Source organism: Medicago sativa, chromosome 4 (assembly GCF_051527215.1).
Source record: "Medicago sativa cultivar Bolivia chromosome 4, Bolivia_mono, whole genome shotgun sequence".
NCBI lineage: Eukaryota > Viridiplantae > Streptophyta > Magnoliopsida > Fabales > Fabaceae > Medicago > Medicago sativa.
In genome coordinates, this window is record NC_140752.1 from 99,494,687 (window position 1) to 99,515,471 (window position 20,785).

The following is a 20,785-nucleotide window of genomic DNA, read 5'->3' on the forward strand; positions in this document are numbered from 1 at the left end:
AAGATTTAATTTCTACTTTTGTTTCTTACCTTGTGTCTTAAAACATAAGTTAGTATTTCTTTTTCTTTTTTTACAAGTAAACGAAATGATAAACATAAGTTAGAAATTCACACATCTAATAACTAGATCTTGAATTCGAACCGGTAAAGATATAATTACATAAGGAGAATGCTAAAGAGTGTCCTTAGGGCATTGATTAAGCAACCAAAACAAGTAACTTTTTATTAAAATGAGTATAATTATTATTACCAGCCCCTTTCCATAATCATGTAAGTGATTCATAACACAAACCTTGGCATTCCATCACACTATTCTAATTCTATTACTTAAATTATTATTATTATTATTATTATTATTATTATTATTATTATTATTATTATTATTATTATTATTATTATTATTATTATTATTATTTTGGTCGTTTTTGTTCTATGTGGCGCTGGCGCGAAACGATTCATTGTGACGCACGGAGTCTTTCTCGGACCACTTTCCCTCTCTCTCCTTCCAAACTAACATTACCTAACACACTAACATTTTTATTTATTTTTTAAAACAATATTATTTTATTAATTAATTAATTAATTAAAAAACACATAATAATTACGTACAAAATCTACTGAATGCATGTTTTATTGATTCTCCTCAATCTCCACAACTACCATTCTTCATTCAACGTCAACATTCCCAGGTTTCATTGCATTTTCTTGTTTTTTCTCATTTTTTTTATAATTATTTTTATCACTTTTTACATTCTTTTTATGTTCCCCTAATATTTTATTCTCCAAAATTTTAATAATGTAACATTCTTCAAATGTAGACAAGTCAAATTTCAACATGTATGTTTTGTTCCTTCCTGGTAATTTGAATATTTTAAATAATTTATAAAAAAAATTGCATGCAAACAAAATAGTCCTCTTTACCCCGGAAATTTCTATGACCCCTTTTTCAAGTTTTATTCTTTTGGACGTTTCTTTTGTTTTTGTGACAAAACATTGATTAATTACGTTACAATACAAAAATTGTACATTTTATGTTCTTAAGGGTTCTTTGTTTAATCTTGTTTAGCTATCTAGTCCTTCCTTACTTGCTAATTTGACATAGATGGCTTTTTTAACCAATGAAAGGAATTGAGATAAAAAAAAAAAAAAAAAAAGAGTTTTTGTTGGTGGTAACTGCATATTGATGATTATGAGTACTGTCGAATAGCGGTTATAGCGTAGCGGAATTTGACCTAGTCGATATTGTTCTGTGCATAGTGTTGTCAAATAGGGCTGCTAACTGTTGTGCAGCATAGTTTGAACATACGCAATCGAAGAAACTGATTCAGAGTACCATGAATTGATATGAATTTCAGGCTTTGAAAAGTTCTTTGGGTGATATGACACAAAGGGAATTTCTTTGAAATGTATCTTTGTGGAAATCTTAGGTTGCTTGTCCCACTAGGAACCTAGTAATGAATTCCCCATCTGGCATAAAGACTACAGTACCCAGAGAATTGGGTAGTCCGAAGGACATTTTCAATGGAATTGATAGAATTGGGAATGTAGTAAACAGTCAATGTGAGGTGGAAGGTATGGTGATCATTGGACTTAAACTCTCTTTGTAATTTGCATATTATTCATTTATGCGTTGAATTTGAATTACTCTTCTTTATGAATATTTTCAGCTAAACATCGATCAGTTTTGGTCCAATGGTTAAATAGTCTTCTTCCTTCATTGGACTTCTCAACAAATGTCACAGATGGTGAGTTAAGAGCATGCTTGAGCAGTGGTACAGTTTTGTGCCAGATACTAAACAAACTACGACCTGGTCCCGTAACTATGGTAATACTTTCTTAACTTTCAGAGTTTCAATTTACTTCAACAATACATTGGACAATTTTGCTTTCAGAATTCAGGTATACCTTTCAATCTGGATTTTTTTGTTGTAGGTCAGTGAATCTGATCATTCTCTGCCATCACAATCAGAAAATGTTAAAACGTTTCTGAAAGCTTTGGATGGATTGGGATTGCCAAGGTTTGAAATATCAGACCTAGAGAAGGTATAAGATACCTAGCACCTATTTTTTTTGTACCGTGATTTTATGCATAGATTATTGTATCTGTTGATAATTTAAGATCTTCACGAGCTTATTGCACGCTCCTTGATGGGTTGCCACTGTCTCTTTTGTTGTTTAGGGATCTATGAAGCCTGTTGTGGATTGTCTTTTAATACTCAGAGCGAAAAGTTTGATGAATTCTTTGGGAGATAATGCTTCTTTAAGTAATTCCAATGCATCAAGCCCTCGTGGGTATGGATCTTCGAGTTTTCATTCTTCCCCACCATTTGGTGTGGACAACAGGAAGCTTACATCTGAGTCAAGGTTTCAACGTGTTATGAGTTTTAGCCCTTCTATGGCGGGTCCGGTGAATTTTATTAAACTCATCATCCCCTTCTTTCTGCATGTGCTTGTTGTACATAAGGAGATAATAAAATCCAATTTCATAAACACGGTGACATGTTAATGAGAAAACTTATCTAGGATGTATGTAATTTGAATTCCCTAAGCAATGTTATCTGGGAAGTCCTAACTTGTACTATAAAAACGAAACATTTAATTTTGTAAGACACACTTTTTCTTTGAACTTTAAATTCTTAATTATATATGTGTGTGACTATCTTTTTTCATTTAAATCCTTCTTTAGAAGAAGAGAGGAACGGAAGTGGTTATTTTCCCTTTGTGAAGGACATTTGTAGTGCTTGAAAGTTAAACATCTATGTTGATATTCATTAGACCGATTATATTGCGTTCTTGTATTTATAAGTGATTGGTTCTATTCATTTGAATCTTGTGCAGAACCATCAGCTTCATTAATATACCAGGTTGGTCATAAGTTCCACGAGGTTTTTCAAATTAAACCTGGAAGCTATTCAGATCTTCCTGCCGCAAAAATATCAGAAATGATGAAATCAAACAGTTTAGATGTAAGTTCCTGAAGTCAACCTTTAGATACATGTATTCAGATTAAAAAAATTGTGTGTACATGTGTATATAGATATGCGTGTATTCTTTGTTTGATTCATGACTGATTTATTTTATTGCCTGTTGTTGCAGAATGCTCCCACCCAGTCGCTATTAAGTGTTGTCAATGGTATTCTTGAAGAAAGCGTCGAGAGAAGAAACGGAGAAATACCTCATGTATGGCTTGCAAATGAAAATACAAGTATATATCCATGTGAATGACTTGCACCTCAAGCTCAAGTAATCCATACAGTTTCATAAATATTGTTTGTTATTTTTGTTTGTTTAGCGGGTGGCATGCTTGTTGAGAAAGGTTTCACAGGAGATCGAACGCCGCATATCAACACAAGCAGAACACATACGAACTGTATGTCCGTTACATCGTTCTTAACATCTATGTAATTTTGCTCTTCTCACTCAGTTTCCTCATGTCACTTTCTTACACTGTATTCAGCAAAGTAATCTTTTTAAGGCTCGGGAAGAAAAATATCAGTCAAGAATAAGAGTACTCGAGGCACTTGCATCTGGAACTAGAGAAGAGAGTGAGGTATCTCAAAATATCATTGTCTAGTCATATTTTTAAAAGTGGATCCTTATATATTCCTTCAAATTTTGAAAATTGGTACAAGTTCTATACTTATCAGAGCGAACTTTTGCAACAGATGATTTCTAGCCAGCTTCAACAGTTGAAGGTAATGATTTCATACTTTGCATCATAAGTAATAATATTGATATACTATAGACACGGGATAATACAAGAGGCTTTAATTAGACTATTTTCATGTTCCGACTCTTCAATATAGGATGAGAAGGTCACAGAGGAAGAAAAGAAGGAAAACGAAAAAGAAATAATTAGGTTGACGAAAATGCTAGAGGACAAAAATTTGGAAATTTCAGAATTGAAGCAAAAACTGGAAGCAACCAAAAAAACATATGAAGCGAAATGCTCACAGTTGGAAGAAGAAACCAGGGATGCTAAAGCAGAATTGAGACAGAAATCTCAAGAATATGAGTATCGACTCGAAGAACTGAGGAATGCAGTTAAGGAGATTGAGGATTCTTCGGATTCAAAATATCAGGAGTGGAGCGTGAAAGAGAACCAATTGCAGACTGTTATAAATTGTCAATTTAGTTCCCTACAGGTACACTTAAAAATGTGTCAATGTCAATGTTATAATTGTGGTGCCAAACATTACAATTTTGTGCTTGATTTGCAAACATCCAGAAACTGAAATCATTGTGGGAGTCCATTAAGCAAGATGCTATGAAAGGGAAAACCGTTTATGTAGAGGAGTGTAATCGATTACGTAAGCCTTTGTTGTTAGAATGTCATTTTAGTGCTCCCTTTCATATTCTTCTACTGGGATTTAACCTTTAATCATTTGAATGTAATTTGTTCAGGTGTAAATCTCAAACCACTCATACATGCATCTCAGAACTATCAAGCCGTCCTTGCTGAAAATAAAAAAATGTTTAATGAAGTTCAAGAATTAAAAGGTATCATTATCCATGTCTTTTTTCTCCCTTTTGTATATTATGTAAGTGTAATATGAATTCACACATTGTTTTATGATACAGGAAATATCAGAGTATTTTGTCGAATTAGACCATTCCTTATAGACAAAAAGGAAAAACAGTCTATTGTAGAAGACATAGGTGAAAGTGATTTGGTTGTGGTAAATCCCTCCAAAGAAGGGAAAGATGTACATCGATCATTTAAATTCAACAAGATTTTCGGCCCTGCCGCAACTCAAGGTTTATTTATATATTCTATTCCATTTTTGAGATTAGGCTATGGAGAAGTATTCCTTATATCCAGAGATGAAAATTTTGCATCATTATTCCTGTGTATCGATATTACAGTTTTTCCTTAGTTTTAGTTGTAATGTTTATATTCTGACGTTGTGCCATGATTCTACTCTGAATGATGCACAGGAGATGTATACGCTGACATTCAACCTTTTGTAAGATCGGTACTCGATGGATATAATGTATGTATATTCGCTTATGGCCAAACCGGGTCCGGAAAAACTTACACAATGGTATAAACCCTCTTGACATATTGATTTTATATTTTTCTTAATGCTATTAAAGAAATGCCTTATTGTACAAATCACCTTCTTTTCTCAGACTGGTCCAAATGGAGCAACAAGTGAGAAACTCGGTGTTAATTATCGAGCTCTAAATGACCTCTTCAGAATTTCCACAAGCAGAGGAAGCCTCATAGACTATGAGATTTGGGTTCAAATGGTTGAGATATATAACGAGCAAGTTCGTGACTTGTTATCAACTGAGGAATCTCCAAAAAGATATCCTTTTTTAAAAATATCTTTAGACAATTTTTTCTTTTTTTTGCATTAACTTTCCCTTATTAGCTTTTTCTTCTCTGGTTTCCTTGATTTGCACACACTTGGGATTTTGACTCAATCTCAATCATACGGTATAGCAGTACCAGATGCTAGCATGTTCCCCGTAAAATCACCTTCAGATGTCATTAAGTTGATGGACATTGGACTTAAAAATAGAGCAATCGGTTCAACTGCTATGAATGAAAGAAGTAGCCGTTCTCACAGGTTAAATCTTTTTTTTCTTTCCTTGAAATGAAAGCTTTTTATTATGATGACATGTATAAACATTACGTGCACAGTGTGGTCTCAATTCATGTTCGTGGGAAGGATTTCAAGTCTGGTTCTACCATGCATGGTAATCTTCATTTGGTAGATTTGGCTGGAAGTGAAAGAGTAGATCGATCTGATGTAACTGGGGATAGACTTAAGGAAGCACAACATATAAACAAATCGCTTTCTGCCCTCGGAGATGTAATCTTTGCCCTTTCTCAAAAGAGTCCCCATGTACCATATAGAAACAGCAAGCTTACTCAACTTCTGCAAACGTCTCTTGGTAAATCAATGTTCATCTGCTTAACTTTCGGTTTAGAATCTCTTTCAAGCTTCTACTATATTTTGATTTGAATATTGTCTTTGATTTTACTGCACAGGCGGTCAAGCAAAGACTCTCATGTTTGTCCAGATTAACTCAGACGTCAGTTCGTATTCTGAAACTTTGAGTACTTTAAAGTTTGCTGAGAGAGTTTCCTCAGTTGAACTAGGAGCTGCACGAAATAACAAGGAGACGAGAGAATTATTGGAACAGGTAATTTACCTTGTTCATGTAAATTGAATACGTCGGTGTGGTTATGCGGCGTACTTTCCTTTTGTTTCATGTACTCTGACAATTATTTTCTGCCTTGTCTTACTTTCAAGGTGACTTCTATGAAGAACACTATTTTGAAAAAAGATGAGGAGATTGAGAGGCTTAAATCACTGAACGCCTCCGTCAGTGGTATTTCTAAGAAAATTCAAAAAGTATCAAGTGGAAGTTTTAAGCACCTTGTTGAAGGTGATATCAAACAACGAATGGATGACCATAAAACTGAGTTTCTCCATTCGCCTGAAAAGGCTAGGCGAGTAACTCAAGGAGTCTCAGCTACAGATTTTCAACAAAGATCAAGTGATTTTTCTGACAACAAGGAGTCTCGGCTTAAATCACTGAGCGCGTCCGTCGGTGGTATTTCTAAGAGAATTCAAAAAGTATCAAGTGGAAGTTTTAAGCACCTTGTTGAAGGTGATATCAAACAACGAATGGATGACCATAAAACTGAGTTTCTCCGTTCACCTGAAAAGGCTAGGCGAGTAACTCAAGGAGTCTCAGCTACAGATTTTCAACAAAGATCAAGTGATTTTTCTGACAACAATAGTCTTGCTCTCGGCACAGAAACTGATGGTTCTTCTGATAGTTCCAGTATGAGTGAAGCCAAAAAGACTTCAGATAAGTCGAAGAAGTGAGTAGTGCTTATGCTAACTAACAGCATATTTTCAGAGGAACAACATATGCATCGCTTAGAATTCAAGTTTAAAATTAATGTATATGTGATATTTATTGTTAAAATTTTGATCTGTGTTTTGCAGGTCTAAAGTATTATCCAGAACTGTTCAAGCGGTAAGGAAATTTGGCCGAATGCCATCTACCACATCTGTAGCAAAGGACCCCCCAAAGAAATCATCAGGTATATGCAAGTTAAAATGAAATTGTCTCGATTTATGCTGTGTCTGTCATCCTTGCTCAGAGGTCATGCTATTCTTCACTTTGCTTTTAGTAAAGCATATGAATATTATACTAACAATGAATTTAACTCCTCTAAAGGACTTTTAGGAGATAAAAGTAAAATATATCGATAGTTAATGAATCATCGGTTAGTATTTAATTTGCATACATAACAAATTATAAATAGACTCAAATATCAATTGATGGTTCTCATCAATGATTCAAATATCTTAAAGTGATAATTTACTATATAGGTGTCAAACTAAGTAATCGTGAACTTCTTAAAATGTTTAAATTTTTCAACTTTCTTCACAATTTAATTTCAGGTACCATAAAAAGCCCTAGTATTGGAACACCTAAAGCTCCAAAACGGTGGCAATAAAATAGGAGGCAGTACTTGTAGCTACAATTAAATTGCATAGTCTTCACAATTTGGCACGTGCTATGTAAATACGGATTCAGATTCCACACAGCAACTGCGAGACGGAGTTACTAATCTTGATTGTTTGAACTCAAATCAATGATGAAGATTATTTGAAGATATGTTGGTGCAGGTGTGTAATGTATGTCAACCGATCTCAAATCGATTGCCGAGATCAATTAATGTGTATAATTGTGTCTTTTTTACTGCACTGAATCCAGATTCATGTAAATATAATCAAGTCATTGGTATGTTGGAACTTCTAATACTTGAATTCTTGTCACATTGGTGACATTTTGTGGATGATATTGTAACATATTTTGTATTCAAAACAAGTTCATTCATCTATACAAATGTCATGAGAATTTGCATCTTAAACATAATGCAAACCTGCAAGTTGTGCAAAATCCACAATATAATCTTACTTCATGAAAATGCATTATCACGTCACCAGCTTTAACAAAAGAAATAGACAGAGAGACTAACATGTCCGATGATTTACAATTTAATGGATGTATCTGTGTTTTCTCAAATTTTAAAAGGTAATTGCAAAATTTTAAAATATCAAGGAGTATTTTCCCATTTACTAAAAACAATGAAAAAGATAATTATTGACAAGATTAGTATATCATATCAACATTAGTCGGATGATATTGAAGTCTATTTCTAAACAATTTTTATATTACACAGGTGAAATCCAATTTTTTTTAACATAAATAAACCAAAATTCACTCATACCACAAGGACAAACCCTATTTTTCAGAAAACGCGGGTAAACACTCGTTAACCTTTTTTTTTTTTTTTTTTTATGCATGTTTCCACCAACCTTTAAAAAAACATATTATTTCCCCCAAAGTAAGTCAGGAACAGACAACAATACCGCCACCGCCGCTTTGATCCACGAGCATTGCTTCGCGTGTCCGTAAAGAGTATGTCTCCGGTAAGCCTCCCTGATGAACTTATCAGTGAGATTCTTTCCTTTTTCAATGTGAAATTTCTTATTCAAATGAGATGCGTCTGCAAATCGTGGAATTCTATTATTTCTGATCCTAAATTTGTTAAACTTCACCTTAACCGTTCTGCGCGAAACCCTTATTTGACACTATACTGTCCTACCAATAACATGGTTAGCAAAGTTCTTCCCTTCCCTGTGCGTCGTTTAATCGAGAACGAACATTTTATACGCCTTCCTATGAACCTTTGTTATCAATTTCAACAAGACGATTTTCGCTTTGCTATTGGATCTTGTAATGTGTCTTTTGTTGTTCCTTTTCTGAACCTCGACTACTCTGGTTCCGTTTCTGGAACCCTGTTTTAGGTATAACGTCAAGAAAGTTTGGTCATTTTTTGGCTAAAGCAGATATCGATAGACGGTACAAGTTTGCATGTCTTTATTATGATTCATCGGAGACTTATAAGGTTGTAATGTTAATGTTGAATGAAGCTGAAAATAGAACTCATGTTCAAGTTTTAAGTGTGGGTGTGGGTGAGGGTGATAATGTTTGGAAAACTATTCCAGACTTTCCCGCGGTTCCTCTTCCTTATCGCTATAATAGGCATGGTGGGAGTATTTATGGTGTTTATTTGAACGGTCGTCTTAACTGGTTGGCCATTCAAGATCGTCCTGTTAGTGTTTATGGTTGGCATTGGGAGAATGTGAAGGCAAATGAATTCGTGATTGTTTCACTTGATATGGGAACAGAGTTATAATATACGCAGTTGATGCCTCCCAGTCCTTGTGCTTCTGATGAAATGACATTTCTTAAGGCGCCATATGTATGTATATTGAAGGACTCCTTGTGCTTTTCTCATGATTTCAAAAGAACTGAATTTCATGATTATACTGACTTGGAAAATTGTCAATTGTTGCCATTGCACCTTTCTGATCACAGCAATACACTAATAATATTGGCTAATCATCAAGATTGGCGAGCAATTCTATATAATAATTTGAGGGATAATACAGCAACGCGGACTAAATTTATCGATGAAATAGTGTGGTTCTCTTCCATGGTTTATATATGTTGAAAGTTTGGTTTCTGGCATTTAGAAAGCAAGTCAAGCCATTTGTGGGATGGTTGGAGGAAAGGAAGAAAGAAGCTTGTTGGAGCTACGGTAGTTTCATTCAGTTACAATACTCACTTTGTACAAGCCATTTATGGTCGGTCACTTGGCGTCTTTCTTCGCAACTCTTCTATTTGTTTGGAAGCATGTGAATGTCACTAGTACATTTATTTATGCCTTTTAGTCCATTTCCTTATTCATTTCTTTACATGCCATCTCTATTTTTACTTTTCAACCATTAAGTTTTCAGTTTTTCCTTCTTTCTTGTAATGTAATTATATTGGTGAGTTCAACTGCATACTAGAGTGCCCCAAGTCACTTGTTAACCCTTTGCGTAAATAATGTGAGTTGCACTGGTAAAAGGAAAAGACAAATATATGTTGTACAAAGAACCATCAGAAGCTGTCACTAGATATTGAAACATTTTACTCAAAACTTAAGAACGTGCTGTAACTATCTCAACAATAAAAAATGTAACTAAAACTGGAACTGTTTCTTGTACTTTTATTTGAGGGGCTGTTTCTTGTACTTCATCATGCAATTTAACTTAACACAATCTAAGAATGTGCTGTAACTATCCCAACAATAAAAAATGTAACTAAAACTGGAATTAACTGTTTATTGTACTTGATGCAATTTAGTCCTAAGTTAAGTCCTTTTCCTAATTATAGCTTTTCACGTTGCAACTGGCAAGTGCAAGTGGCTATTTATGTCATAATTTGGCATTGCAGGCCAACTTGTCTGCTACTGAGTGTTATATGCTGTGAATGAAAAAGCCTTACGCAACTTCGCATCTCAACTTCACATGGTCCCATTAATGTTAATCAATAATACTCCCTCCGTTTCAAAATGAGTGTCGCTTTAGCCAAAAATAATTGTTTCAAAATGAGTATCGCTTTCAGTTTTCAATGCAATAATAACTTTTTCTTTTCAATTGTACCCTCCAATTAATATTATGTACACTACTTCCAAAGTATTACTTTTAAAACTAACCAATAGTTAATAAGGATAATTTGGTAAAATAACTATTCTCTTTCTCTTAATCATTGCATTTCTTAATATGTGTGTAAACACCTAAAACGACATTCATTTTGAAACGGAGGGAGTAATATAGTATCATGTTACAACATCAACCACTAACAATCAAACAAACCCACAACACATTTTGTGTCCTCCACACTCTCTCCTTCACATGCATTTCAGACATTGCTGACTCATCATCTCATCTTCAACTCACTTTATTTATACCCTTTCACATCACCAAAAATACTAATCCTCTTTTTCAAACAATTCAATCAACCACAAAATATTAAAATAAAATCCAAAGACCAAGCCCCTCAAATCTTACCACAAAATACGCTTTGATGCTTCCTAAGATCCTCCTCCTAAACCAATAGAATTTCTTTTTATTTATTTTTTAATTTCTTATGTCTTTCTCTTCAGAACACAGTCATGGAACACTAATAAACAGTCAAACATCCTAGATTTTTTTGAATGGTCGAATACATTTTATACAGAAACTTGTCTTTGAGATTATCAAATCAAATAGGCAACAACACCTTCAAAAAGGGCATCCACAAAAACTGATGATGGTAATAATACTAATATAATGTACAAAAATCCAAACATTTATCCTCAATTTCCTCCAGATTACAATTACATGGGAAGGATATGAGTGACAGACACATAACAACTTTAAACTCTCCACAAAACCTAATAACAAGACAGAAGAAAGTGGCTTTTTGCCTTGTTCTTTACCCTGCCTTGTCCTATTTTATTGATGATCGACACCAAACTCATTCATGAGCAACAAACTTGAACATCACAGTTATATACATCATACAGTAACTCTAACAACAGTGAATTATTAAGATTAGATCCTCTTTCCAAAGGAAACAAAAAAATTCCTCTGCTGATTCTTGGTATTGAGTACTCTCTATTATCTATTATCTGTTCTTCAAAATTGCATTAGGCAACAGCAGAGATACTGCAGTTGCTCCTCCTGTCTCTTCTAAGACAGTCAAAACCTTCAATCCTAACAGCAGCTGGGGTGTTGCCGAATTTCATCGGAACTCCACATCCTCGAGCCGATGGCGAAGGCGACGCCACCATGGTAAATGGACTACTAAAATTCCCATTACCAAATTGCTCATCTTGGATTACAGGGTTTGAGGCCCTGCTTGGTGGAGATCCAATGAAATATGGTGGCGACGATGCCAACAAATTAGCCGCCGCCGATCTCTCTGGATAGCAGCTTGTCTGCAAACAAATCAAAACAAATATGAACTATTAGGATAGACTCTTTAAAAAAGATACAATTCATAGACTTTGATAATAAATTATCAACAAAATTTGAGGTATCACAAGAAATCAACATAATTCATGTATACTAATTTGTTTCATAGGAAAATAATAGCACTAAGATAAATATGAACATTGCATAGAAAGTAAAACACACACACATGAGTATAAAGGATGTGAAAATTGATATAGAAATTAACCTTGGGATGGATGATTTCAAGAAGTTCTGCCCCAACTCCTGAATCTTCAATTTCAGATTGGTAGCTGATTTTCAAGAAACAAATAGTAAGAAAGACATGATTTTTATTAAAAAAATTAAATTAAAGAATCAACAAAAAACATGCTTAAAAAAAAAAAATAGAAAACTACCTAATAGGGCACCTCAAGGGTCTGATATGGTTGTTGATGGAAGAGTGATGATGGTTTGATAAACCCAACCTACGCGGCTTAGGACAAACCACTGATTCCATCCTCACCTCCTCATAGCTACTTGTCATTGTGTTCATTTGTGGATATCCATAGTAGCAATTCATCTTCACTTGAAAAAAAAATCACAGATCTTAACAAACACACCTGCAACCACAAATCAAATCATAACAAACAAAAAAACATCATTAAAATCACACAATTCACCAATAAAATAAACTAAATACAATAAAATCATAACCAATTTTTTTGATTTTGACCCACCTTGTTAAACCCTTTTCAACAGTTGAAAAAATGAATTAAAGCTTCAAAATTTAAAACTTTTTTCAATTACACATACACAAGTAGTTAAATTAAATTTATGAAACTCGTGCTATGTAATAAAGTGTGTGCAAAGTAGTACAAAACACAGAGAGAGATAAAGTTTACCTAAGAAAGAAGAAAGGAAAGGAGAGGTTGAAAGAGAAAGAGGATAGGAGAAAGGAGATAGTTGGGTGCTTGGTGGGTATTCATAGTCATAGATAGAGGAAGAAGAATACGCTACAGTGAGTGCATAGTAAGTGATGTAAGACCGCACTTGTTTGTTGTGTTGAGATCTGATGAGATTCTGATGAGTCAACGTCTGATCAACACGTTGAAGTGAATTGTGATTGGTCCTTTGTCTGTTTATATGATTTCTCATTTTTTACCCATTTCAGAGTCAGAGAGAAAGGGACATGACACTCTGTCAAAAACCATTGTGTTCGTGTCGTGCATTGTCCATTGATTCTAAAGCGTGCATATGCTTGATAACGTGAAGCTATTTATTGTGCCTCAAACTGCGACACTATTGTTTTTTTTTTTTTACATTACTCTCTCTTTTCCTCTATTATTATTATTTAAAGGGAAATGTTAACGAGTGTCCTGGGACACTTGTTAAGCACTTTAAATGGTAAGTTTTATATGAAAAGTTATGTATTGAATGCATTGAAAATTGTAATAGTTGACTTTTTAAAAAAATAATTTCTAAATTTGGTATGCTTAAAGAGTGCCCCGGGGCACTCGTTAACAAGACCCTTATTTAAAATATTAATTACTTTTTTGTAAATATTTTCTTATTTACGAGTGAGGACGTTAAAAATAAAATATTATACACAAAAATGTTTCTTTGCTCTCACAATGTTCTTAGAATTTGCAAATACAAAATGTCTCGAAATGATGAATTTGAAAATAAACTAACAACATTGAGTGTTTTTTTTTTTTTTGTATTTTTTGGTTGCCGAAAGTTTTGTGTTCATTGCACCAACTCGTCATAAATAATATTTGCCGTTTTAAAGAAAAAAACTCAATTATGATGAGTTGGTGCAATGAGCACAAAACTTTCGGCAACTAACAAATACAAAGGTGCCCCTTCATAAACGGCAAAAAACTTAGCACAACTCATCACAAAAATGATTGACAAAAAAATCCAAACAACATAATTCATACAAACCACTTTTGTTGTAATTGTATCAAAATATAAATCATTTTACATTCAACTCAATTTTAACTAAAATTAATTCCGGTGTTCTCCTTTTGCATTCCTTGTGCGGGGAGCAACACCGTTGGTTTAGTAATATATCTCATTTTGATTTGTTAAAAAAAAAAACTAAAATCAATTTAATTAAAATTAATTCTGGCCCCTGTATATCCGAACACACGCTTAGTTTTGTTTCTTGCGCTAAGGAGCTACCCATGAATATAGTATAGAACTAATTAAAGAACTATATAGTTTTCTAACAAAAAAAAACTATATAGTTCCCACATTCTTTTTTCTCAACCGTTGTATATGCAAGAGATAGTGAGTTAAAGAGACTTGTAACAAACTAGGAACATAAACTATCCAAGAATAATATGACATGGTTAACTAACTAAACCTTTGATGGTCAGGATGGGGAGACAGAATATGATACATTAATCATATCCTGCTGAAATCTCATGTTTGATGCACCAAAGGGATAGGATAAAATAAATCATTTTCCTATCATATCCTGACTTTCCTTTGTAATTTCTATCCTGAGTATAGGGTGGGTTAGAAATTATCCTGATGGGATTAGAAGATCATTCCTTATTTATTATCTTGATATTCTTCCATTTTTAAAATATTGTCATTTTTAAAATAAATGATAGCATGTATTTTCTATTATAATTAATAACATGCCATTTTTACAATATTTAATTAATTATGAGAGCAATTTTTTCATTTAATTACAATGATATCTTGTTTGTTATCATGTGCGCATCAAACACATGATAGAATTAATGTTTATCATGTCCTTATCATATCCTATCTCTATCCAGCTTTATATCATATCCTGCCGCTATCCTATCCTGACCATCAAACGGACTCTTAAGAACTATATGCATATTTGGGTAATGCCTATTCCATACTCATACTGTAAGAATTAAAGGAGGAATTATCCCAAATAGGCCGTGAAGAATTAAGGGGAATTAATGCCTATTACATACTAGAAAATGTATTCTTTTAAGAATCATAGGCAGTGAAGAACAAGAGAAGAAGAAGCATTGGTTTAACAGAGGAAGAAGAAGAATAGGACTAAGAATCAAAGGAGGAGAAGAAGAAGAAGCATTAGTGTTTAACAGAGGAAGAAGAAGAAGCTCAAGGTATGTTTTGTGAGACAATTCCAAAATGTGATTTTATTTAACTTCATTCTTCTACTGCTTTTGCAAATTATGTTCTTCAATTTAGAGGTAGACTTTGTTTTATAGGAGTCATGTAATTTTTGTTTCTAAAAAAATTGTTTGTGAGGAGGGTTGAAATGGTCAAATTTATGTCATTGTAGAAGTTAAATAGTTTTGATGCTCCTTGTGTTATTATGGTCTGAGAAAAAAATACAAATTTTGAACTGATTCTGGGTGTGTTTGTTTCAGCTTTAAAAAAAAAATAGATTTTATGTTAAAAGAATATAGAGATTTTTTTTTAGAGATTTTTAAAAAAATCTGAAGTTATTTTTGTTTGTCTACTACCCATAAAAATCAATTTTTTCTAAAAAATGAGTTTTAACTTGTACATGTGTTACCTCCTTGTTGTTGAAAAAAATAGATTTTGAGAAAAGCTAATCCTAATAGCTTTTCATTTTAGGATCAAAATAGATTTTTTTGATAAAATGATTTTTCTAAAAATCCAAAACAAACACTTAAAAATGAAAAAAGTGATTTTTTTAAAGGAAAAAATAGATTTTTTTTGGAAAAAATCCAAAACAAACGCACCCTCTATCGTTAAAATTTGAATTGATAGTCCTGATTGAAATTCTAGAAATCATGTCATGTGTAACTCTTGCTAATTAAATCAAGAGTATTTAGATGAAAACATAGTCTGAGATTATCCTTTAAATCTAATATTTTATGTTTCATGGTGATGATGTCTCGATAATTTTTGATGATTTTTCTGTATTTGATTGCTAATGAATTTACATAACTAGGAGAAGTGTGTTTGAGGAAGGATGCAATACCTATTCATCGAATGAATTATTAGAGACATTTACATTAGAATTATTTGTTTCCTTTCTAAGTATTTAGCCAATTTATTATTGATGTTGATGACCATATATATATAGGCACGCTCCATCTATGTATCAATAACAATTATAATTTCATCAATATCAGATTTTTTTCTATCATCAGAACAAGTTCCGTAATATGAATTACTGACTCAGTCCTTGCTATTGTAGATTTTGGTCAATATAATTGCCAAAACTAAGAAAATGCCAAAATGATTAATGAAATAAAAAATTCTCAATTACATTCTTTAGTCCATTTAGGTTGGTCAATTAATGCATAATCTTTTTTCAGAGTGTAAGTAATGTGGCTGATAATAATTTTCAATTTCAGGGATAAAAAATGGGGTACAAGCCGCCTGTTGATGATGACGACGTTGCTCCATCAGGTTGGAAAGTATTGATAGGCATCATAGCTTTTGGGTAAATAATTATATTAGAAGGTATAGAGCTCGCTCGCCGAGCACAAGATATGGCTTGCCAAGCTCAATATATGGCTCGTCGAGCTCAATATATGGGTCGTCTTGCGAGGCTGAAAGAGTTAACATATGATTCATCTCACCCTACTCAATTTGGAGAAACTAGTTGTGTGGTGTGTTTGGATGATTTTACAAACACAAACACTTCTCCATGTGAACATATATGTAAAGAAGGTAACATTTAGGGTACACAAATTGTAAAATTTGTGTACCCATACACAAGTAAACAAGCACCATAGATATACTAATTTAAAATTAAGTGGTTAGGATTGTTTAAGGGCAACCTAATGTATGAGTGGATTGGTGATAAAAAACCAATTTATAATATATACCCCACAAATATCAAGAATATAAATAGTCAAATTACACTTTGTACCCTACAGTTAGAGATAATTAAATTTTAATAAATCGATATATTTAATTGTAAAGATAACTTATTTACCCTTTTGGACAAAACTTATTTATCTTTTTATAAAGACTTAAATTTTTTTTTTGGTTACAAAGGCTAAAATAAAGACTTAACATATTAGTAACTTATTTATACAATTTATATTTTTAAAATAAAGGCTAAAATAAAGACTTAATAAATCGATATATTTAATTGTGAAGATGATTTTTTTTGACGTAACTTATTTATTTATCTTTTTATAAGGATAAAAAAAAAAAATTTGAAAGAAAGAATATAAGGATAAAAATTGATACGTAACTTATTTATGTTTTTAATGAAGATAATATTTTTTAAGACTTGATGTACGAAGATAACTTTCTTCCCTTTTTCTCTAGTGAGCTGTCATCAAAATTCTAGTTTCTTCTTCTTCATCCACCAAAGAGGGATGATTTATGGTCAATTTTTGACCCAAAGTCATCCCTATAACTCGTTTTTCTAATTTCCTTTTATTGAAATAAGTGATTTTCACATCTATTTCGTTTTTTTCGTGATTTCGTTGTCTTAGTGCGACGTTGTTTGTCTTTCTTGTTTCGTTCAGGTATTTGTTCGGTTCACAGATTGTTAGATCAGTTTCGATCACGTTGCAAATCCATAGACATGAGTATTCCGGGGACTTAAATATAGTCATATGTGTAAGCTTTAGTACTTTGCCGTTTTATGCTATTAACATGGATGCTTTGAGTTTGTTCACAGATTCATCCTTTTTGTTTTTAGCGAATTTTCATTGCATCAATGTACTCTATCAATTTGAATGAATGAATATCATTTATTTTTGTCAAAAAAAATGAAGATAATATTTTTTAAGAAATTATACGATTATTTATTTATTTAAGGGATAGCTGCCAATATATATACACACGTTTAAGGAATGATTTAAGAGTTTAATTGTGGTGAGTTCACAGTCCAAAACAGTTCTGCACACACAATTAATCAAAACATTCTCAATTGCCACGTTTGGCCCACATAAATTAAAATCATTAATTGATGTTGCAATTCAGAATGTTTTGATTGGTTGTGTGTGCAAAACTGTTTTGGACTGTCAACCCACCACAATTAAACTCATGAATTAATAATTACTTTTTTTTTTTGAGAGAATGAATTAATAGTTACTATTAGCACATATATTAGTAATATATTTTGAATTTAATTTATATACACACATTGTAAATTTGTTTCACACGTGCATTCAATTAAATCATGTCATAAAAATATTTATGAAAATTATAATCAATCAAAACTTTGGGAGATAACTTGATTTGACCAAGAATGAAGCATGAACTTAAAATGTGATTATCAAAATCTACGGCATAATTATATCTGACAAGCTATCTCTTTAAAAACTTATCAACATGGAAGGAAGCTTCTTCGTACACTATAACACATCCAACCGACTAACAGTGTCACATAGAATCGATCAAACTACTGGAGGTGACCTAATTTGAACAAGAATGAAGCATGAACTCATATTGTGATTATCAAAATCTTCGGTATAAGTATATCCGACAAATTACCCCTTTAGAAACTTAGTAAACAAGGAACGACGCTAATTCGTCGATTCAAACGCATCCAACCGACTAACGATTTCACATAGAATCAATCAAACTGTGGGAGATGACCTGATTTGACCAAGAATGAAGCATGAACTCAAATTGTGATTATCAAAATCTTCGGTATAATCATATCCGACAAGTTATCTCTTTGGAAACTTATCAACATGGAAGGACGCTTCTTCATACACTATAACACATCCAACTGACTAACCGTGTCACATAGAATCAATCAAACTGTGGGAGGTGACCTAATTTGAAGACCAAAACACTGTCAGACTAACCGTGACATCGAAGGCCAAAACATCCCCAAACACCGAGTAATCCCTCCGACTAACACTGTCAGACCAAAACAGACGAGTTAACTTTCCATCTTCATCCACCGTATGTTTCCAAAACATCATTTCGTCATTTGAACACATTTCGTGAAGAAAATCAAGTGCAATTTGAGCATCCGAATATTGCGTTCGCTTCTGCCTCACTTGCTCATTATACATATCACGTTTAGAATAACGAAGTTTATCAAATCCTCCTGCTTGCATAGCAAACAAACAGTAGATGTTGGGAGTCCTAATGCCAACTTTTCTCATCGTATGCATCTGCCTTTTGTCATAATCCGGCATCTCCCTATGTGCTGGTAGCATGCCAGAATACATATCATCCACAAATGCGTGATTGTGTACATCATTGAAATATTTGATATACCAGCGGCGACTACTCTCTTCAATGTGAACCACACATCTTGCCTCACAACCACATCTACTTTTTCGCTTCTGTTCTCGCTTTCTAGTCCCTGTTTTGTCATTCCTTTCTCGCCTTTGCCCTTCCCTATGACACACAAATGTCTGTTGTATTATTTCACCACCAGATTTCCTGACAATCCTACATTTTCTAGCTGAAAACCCTTGATTGCAACCATACCAATTATAAAATTGAAATGCCACCCCAACATCTGGAAAATGGAATCGAATCAATTCTTCTTCACTCATATTTTTAAAGTTAAATTTCCCTAAATCTTGAACACAGTTAATTGCACTTTCAGCATCAAAGTTACACCCACCCCCTGCCTACATTTAGTAAAAATATGTCACAACATTTCATCAATTTAATCAACATTTAGGACATTATTAAACACTATAGATAGGTTAATACACACCTCAGTATCTGAAGATGAACTTTCTGAATCATCCATTTTTATCACTGTTGTTATTAGAAAAGGAAATGCATTGATATTAATGACAAGTTTAACTAATAACATAAACATATAAGAGAATGACCCAAAAGAAAATAATGCTTATTATTCAATTATAGTGCTCAGGTTCACAACAAAACTCAACCAAAATTAAAAGAGGAAAGATGTTTGAAATATTGAAGTGGAAGTGTGATTCAAGAAAGATAGCTTACATATGTGATTCAAGATAGATGGATCTGCTGCGCTTTGCCCCTTTCCACTTAGTCTTCCTCAAAATCGTGATTTCGTCGACCTCCTTGTATGCATCACGTCTTCTGCTTTGGAACAAATATTTTCACTGTAATATATAATAGATATATGTGTATTTATTATATTTTATTAAGTGCAGAGAAATATATACAATTTTAGAAGTGTGGGGGAAACTTTTGCAGTATATTTTATTTTTCTGGGTCATGTCATAATTTATAGAAAAATGGGTCAAGATTTATTATTTGGGCTTTACAACCTGGTATTGCAAGTCAAAAGTTAAACAATCCTAGCCACTTAATTTTAAATACATAAATCAATGGTTTTGGTTTACTTGTGTATGGGTACACAAATTTTACAATTTGTGTACCCTAAATGTCACCTGTAAAGAATGTATGTTTACATACATATTAGAATATGATACATGCCCAGTTTGTAAGGTGAATATTCAGATATAAATAGTTTGCAGGAAAAATATTTTAAATTAGTTTTTATTTTATTTTTAAATTTAGATAGTTTGTTGTTCAAATATGATACTAGTTGTGCCATGTTTATATGGAAGATACATGACTCGTTTATGTCATTGTGTAATACAAAAATATTATGCAAGGTAGGTATTAAGAAAGTTTTTGATAGTCATATCTAATCTTCAGTTTGTCACTCCCTTCAAAATGAATTTTCTTAACTAACATGATATTTGATATTTTATGCATAATTTATTCAAATCAAGGAAGGTTTTATACTCCCTCCGGTTCTATTTACAAGAAACAATTGACCTTTTAAATTCATTGAATAATTGATGTATTTAGTCTATATTCTAGACCAGATATATAAATTATTCAATGAACCTAAAAGTCAATTGTTTCTTATAAATAGGACCGGAGAAAATATAGTACAGTACTAAGCAAGATGGCGTTCAAAGTGTATCATGCATATGGCTTATGATGCAAATTATTGAAGAATATTAGTTTTTCTTAAAAACAAAAGGGTTAAGGAAGGTATGAATAATAGTAATTGGT

At 32.8% G+C, this 20,785-nt stretch overlaps 3 protein-coding genes and 1 pseudogene across 5 annotated transcripts; 2 read left to right on the forward strand and 2 right to left on the reverse strand.

The window, feature by feature from the left end:
• Positions 1-610: 610 nt before the first annotated feature.
• On the forward strand, positions 611-7,905 carry LOC146934611 (kinesin-like protein KIN-14C). Of its 2 annotated transcripts, XM_085706521.1 has the most exons (22): positions 611-688; positions 1,355-1,571; positions 1,667-1,824; positions 1,932-2,042; positions 2,179-2,401; positions 2,838-2,965; positions 3,096-3,179; positions 3,292-3,369; positions 3,457-3,549; positions 3,665-3,694; positions 3,806-4,144; positions 4,228-4,309; positions 4,404-4,499; positions 4,581-4,757; positions 4,938-5,044; positions 5,133-5,311; positions 5,411-5,575; positions 5,650-5,903; positions 6,001-6,155; positions 6,266-6,843; positions 6,971-7,068; positions 7,433-7,905. In XM_085706521.1, exons 2-22 carry the CDS (start codon positions 1,454-1,456, stop codon positions 7,486-7,488), a joined length of 3,309 nt encoding a protein of 1,102 aa, XP_085562647.1. In that variant the 5' UTR covers positions 611-688; positions 1,355-1,453; the 3' UTR covers positions 7,489-7,905. The 2 variants fall into 2 exon arrangements, with proteins under 2 accessions (XP_085562647.1, XP_085562646.1); XM_085706520.1 differs by lacking the exon at positions 611-688 and having other exon boundaries at positions 882-1,571.
• Positions 7,906-8,379: 474 nt separating this feature from the next.
• On the forward strand, positions 8,380-9,675 carry LOC146934612 (F-box/kelch-repeat protein At3g23880-like; annotated as a pseudogene).
• A 1,489-nt stretch (positions 9,676-11,164) lies between these two features.
• On the reverse strand, positions 11,165-12,796 carry LOC146934613 (uncharacterized). 2 transcript variants are annotated; one of them, XM_085706522.1, is made up of 4 exons: positions 12,748-12,796; positions 12,262-12,465; positions 12,093-12,156; positions 11,165-11,850 (listed from the first exon to the last, which is right to left on the reverse strand). In XM_085706522.1, exons 2-4 carry the CDS (start codon positions 12,423-12,425, stop codon positions 11,560-11,562), a joined length of 519 nt encoding a protein of 172 aa, XP_085562648.1. In that variant the 5' UTR covers positions 12,426-12,465; positions 12,748-12,796; the 3' UTR covers positions 11,165-11,559. The 2 variants fall into 2 exon arrangements, with proteins under 2 accessions (XP_085562648.1, XP_085562649.1); XM_085706523.1 differs by having other exon boundaries at positions 12,583-12,796.
• A 5,243-nt stretch (positions 12,797-18,039) lies between these two features.
• LOC146934614 (putative protein FAR1-RELATED SEQUENCE 10) lies at positions 18,040-20,072 on the reverse strand. The gene is made up of 3 exons (XM_085708438.1): positions 19,733-20,072; positions 19,485-19,528; positions 18,040-19,395 (listed from the first exon to the last, which is right to left on the reverse strand). The coding sequence occupies exons 2-3, from the start codon at positions 19,518-19,520 to the stop codon at positions 18,580-18,582; spliced, it is 852 nt and encodes a 283-aa protein (XP_085564564.1). The 5' UTR covers positions 19,521-19,528; positions 19,733-20,072; the 3' UTR covers positions 18,040-18,579.
• Between the last annotated feature and the right edge of the window lie 713 nt (positions 20,073-20,785).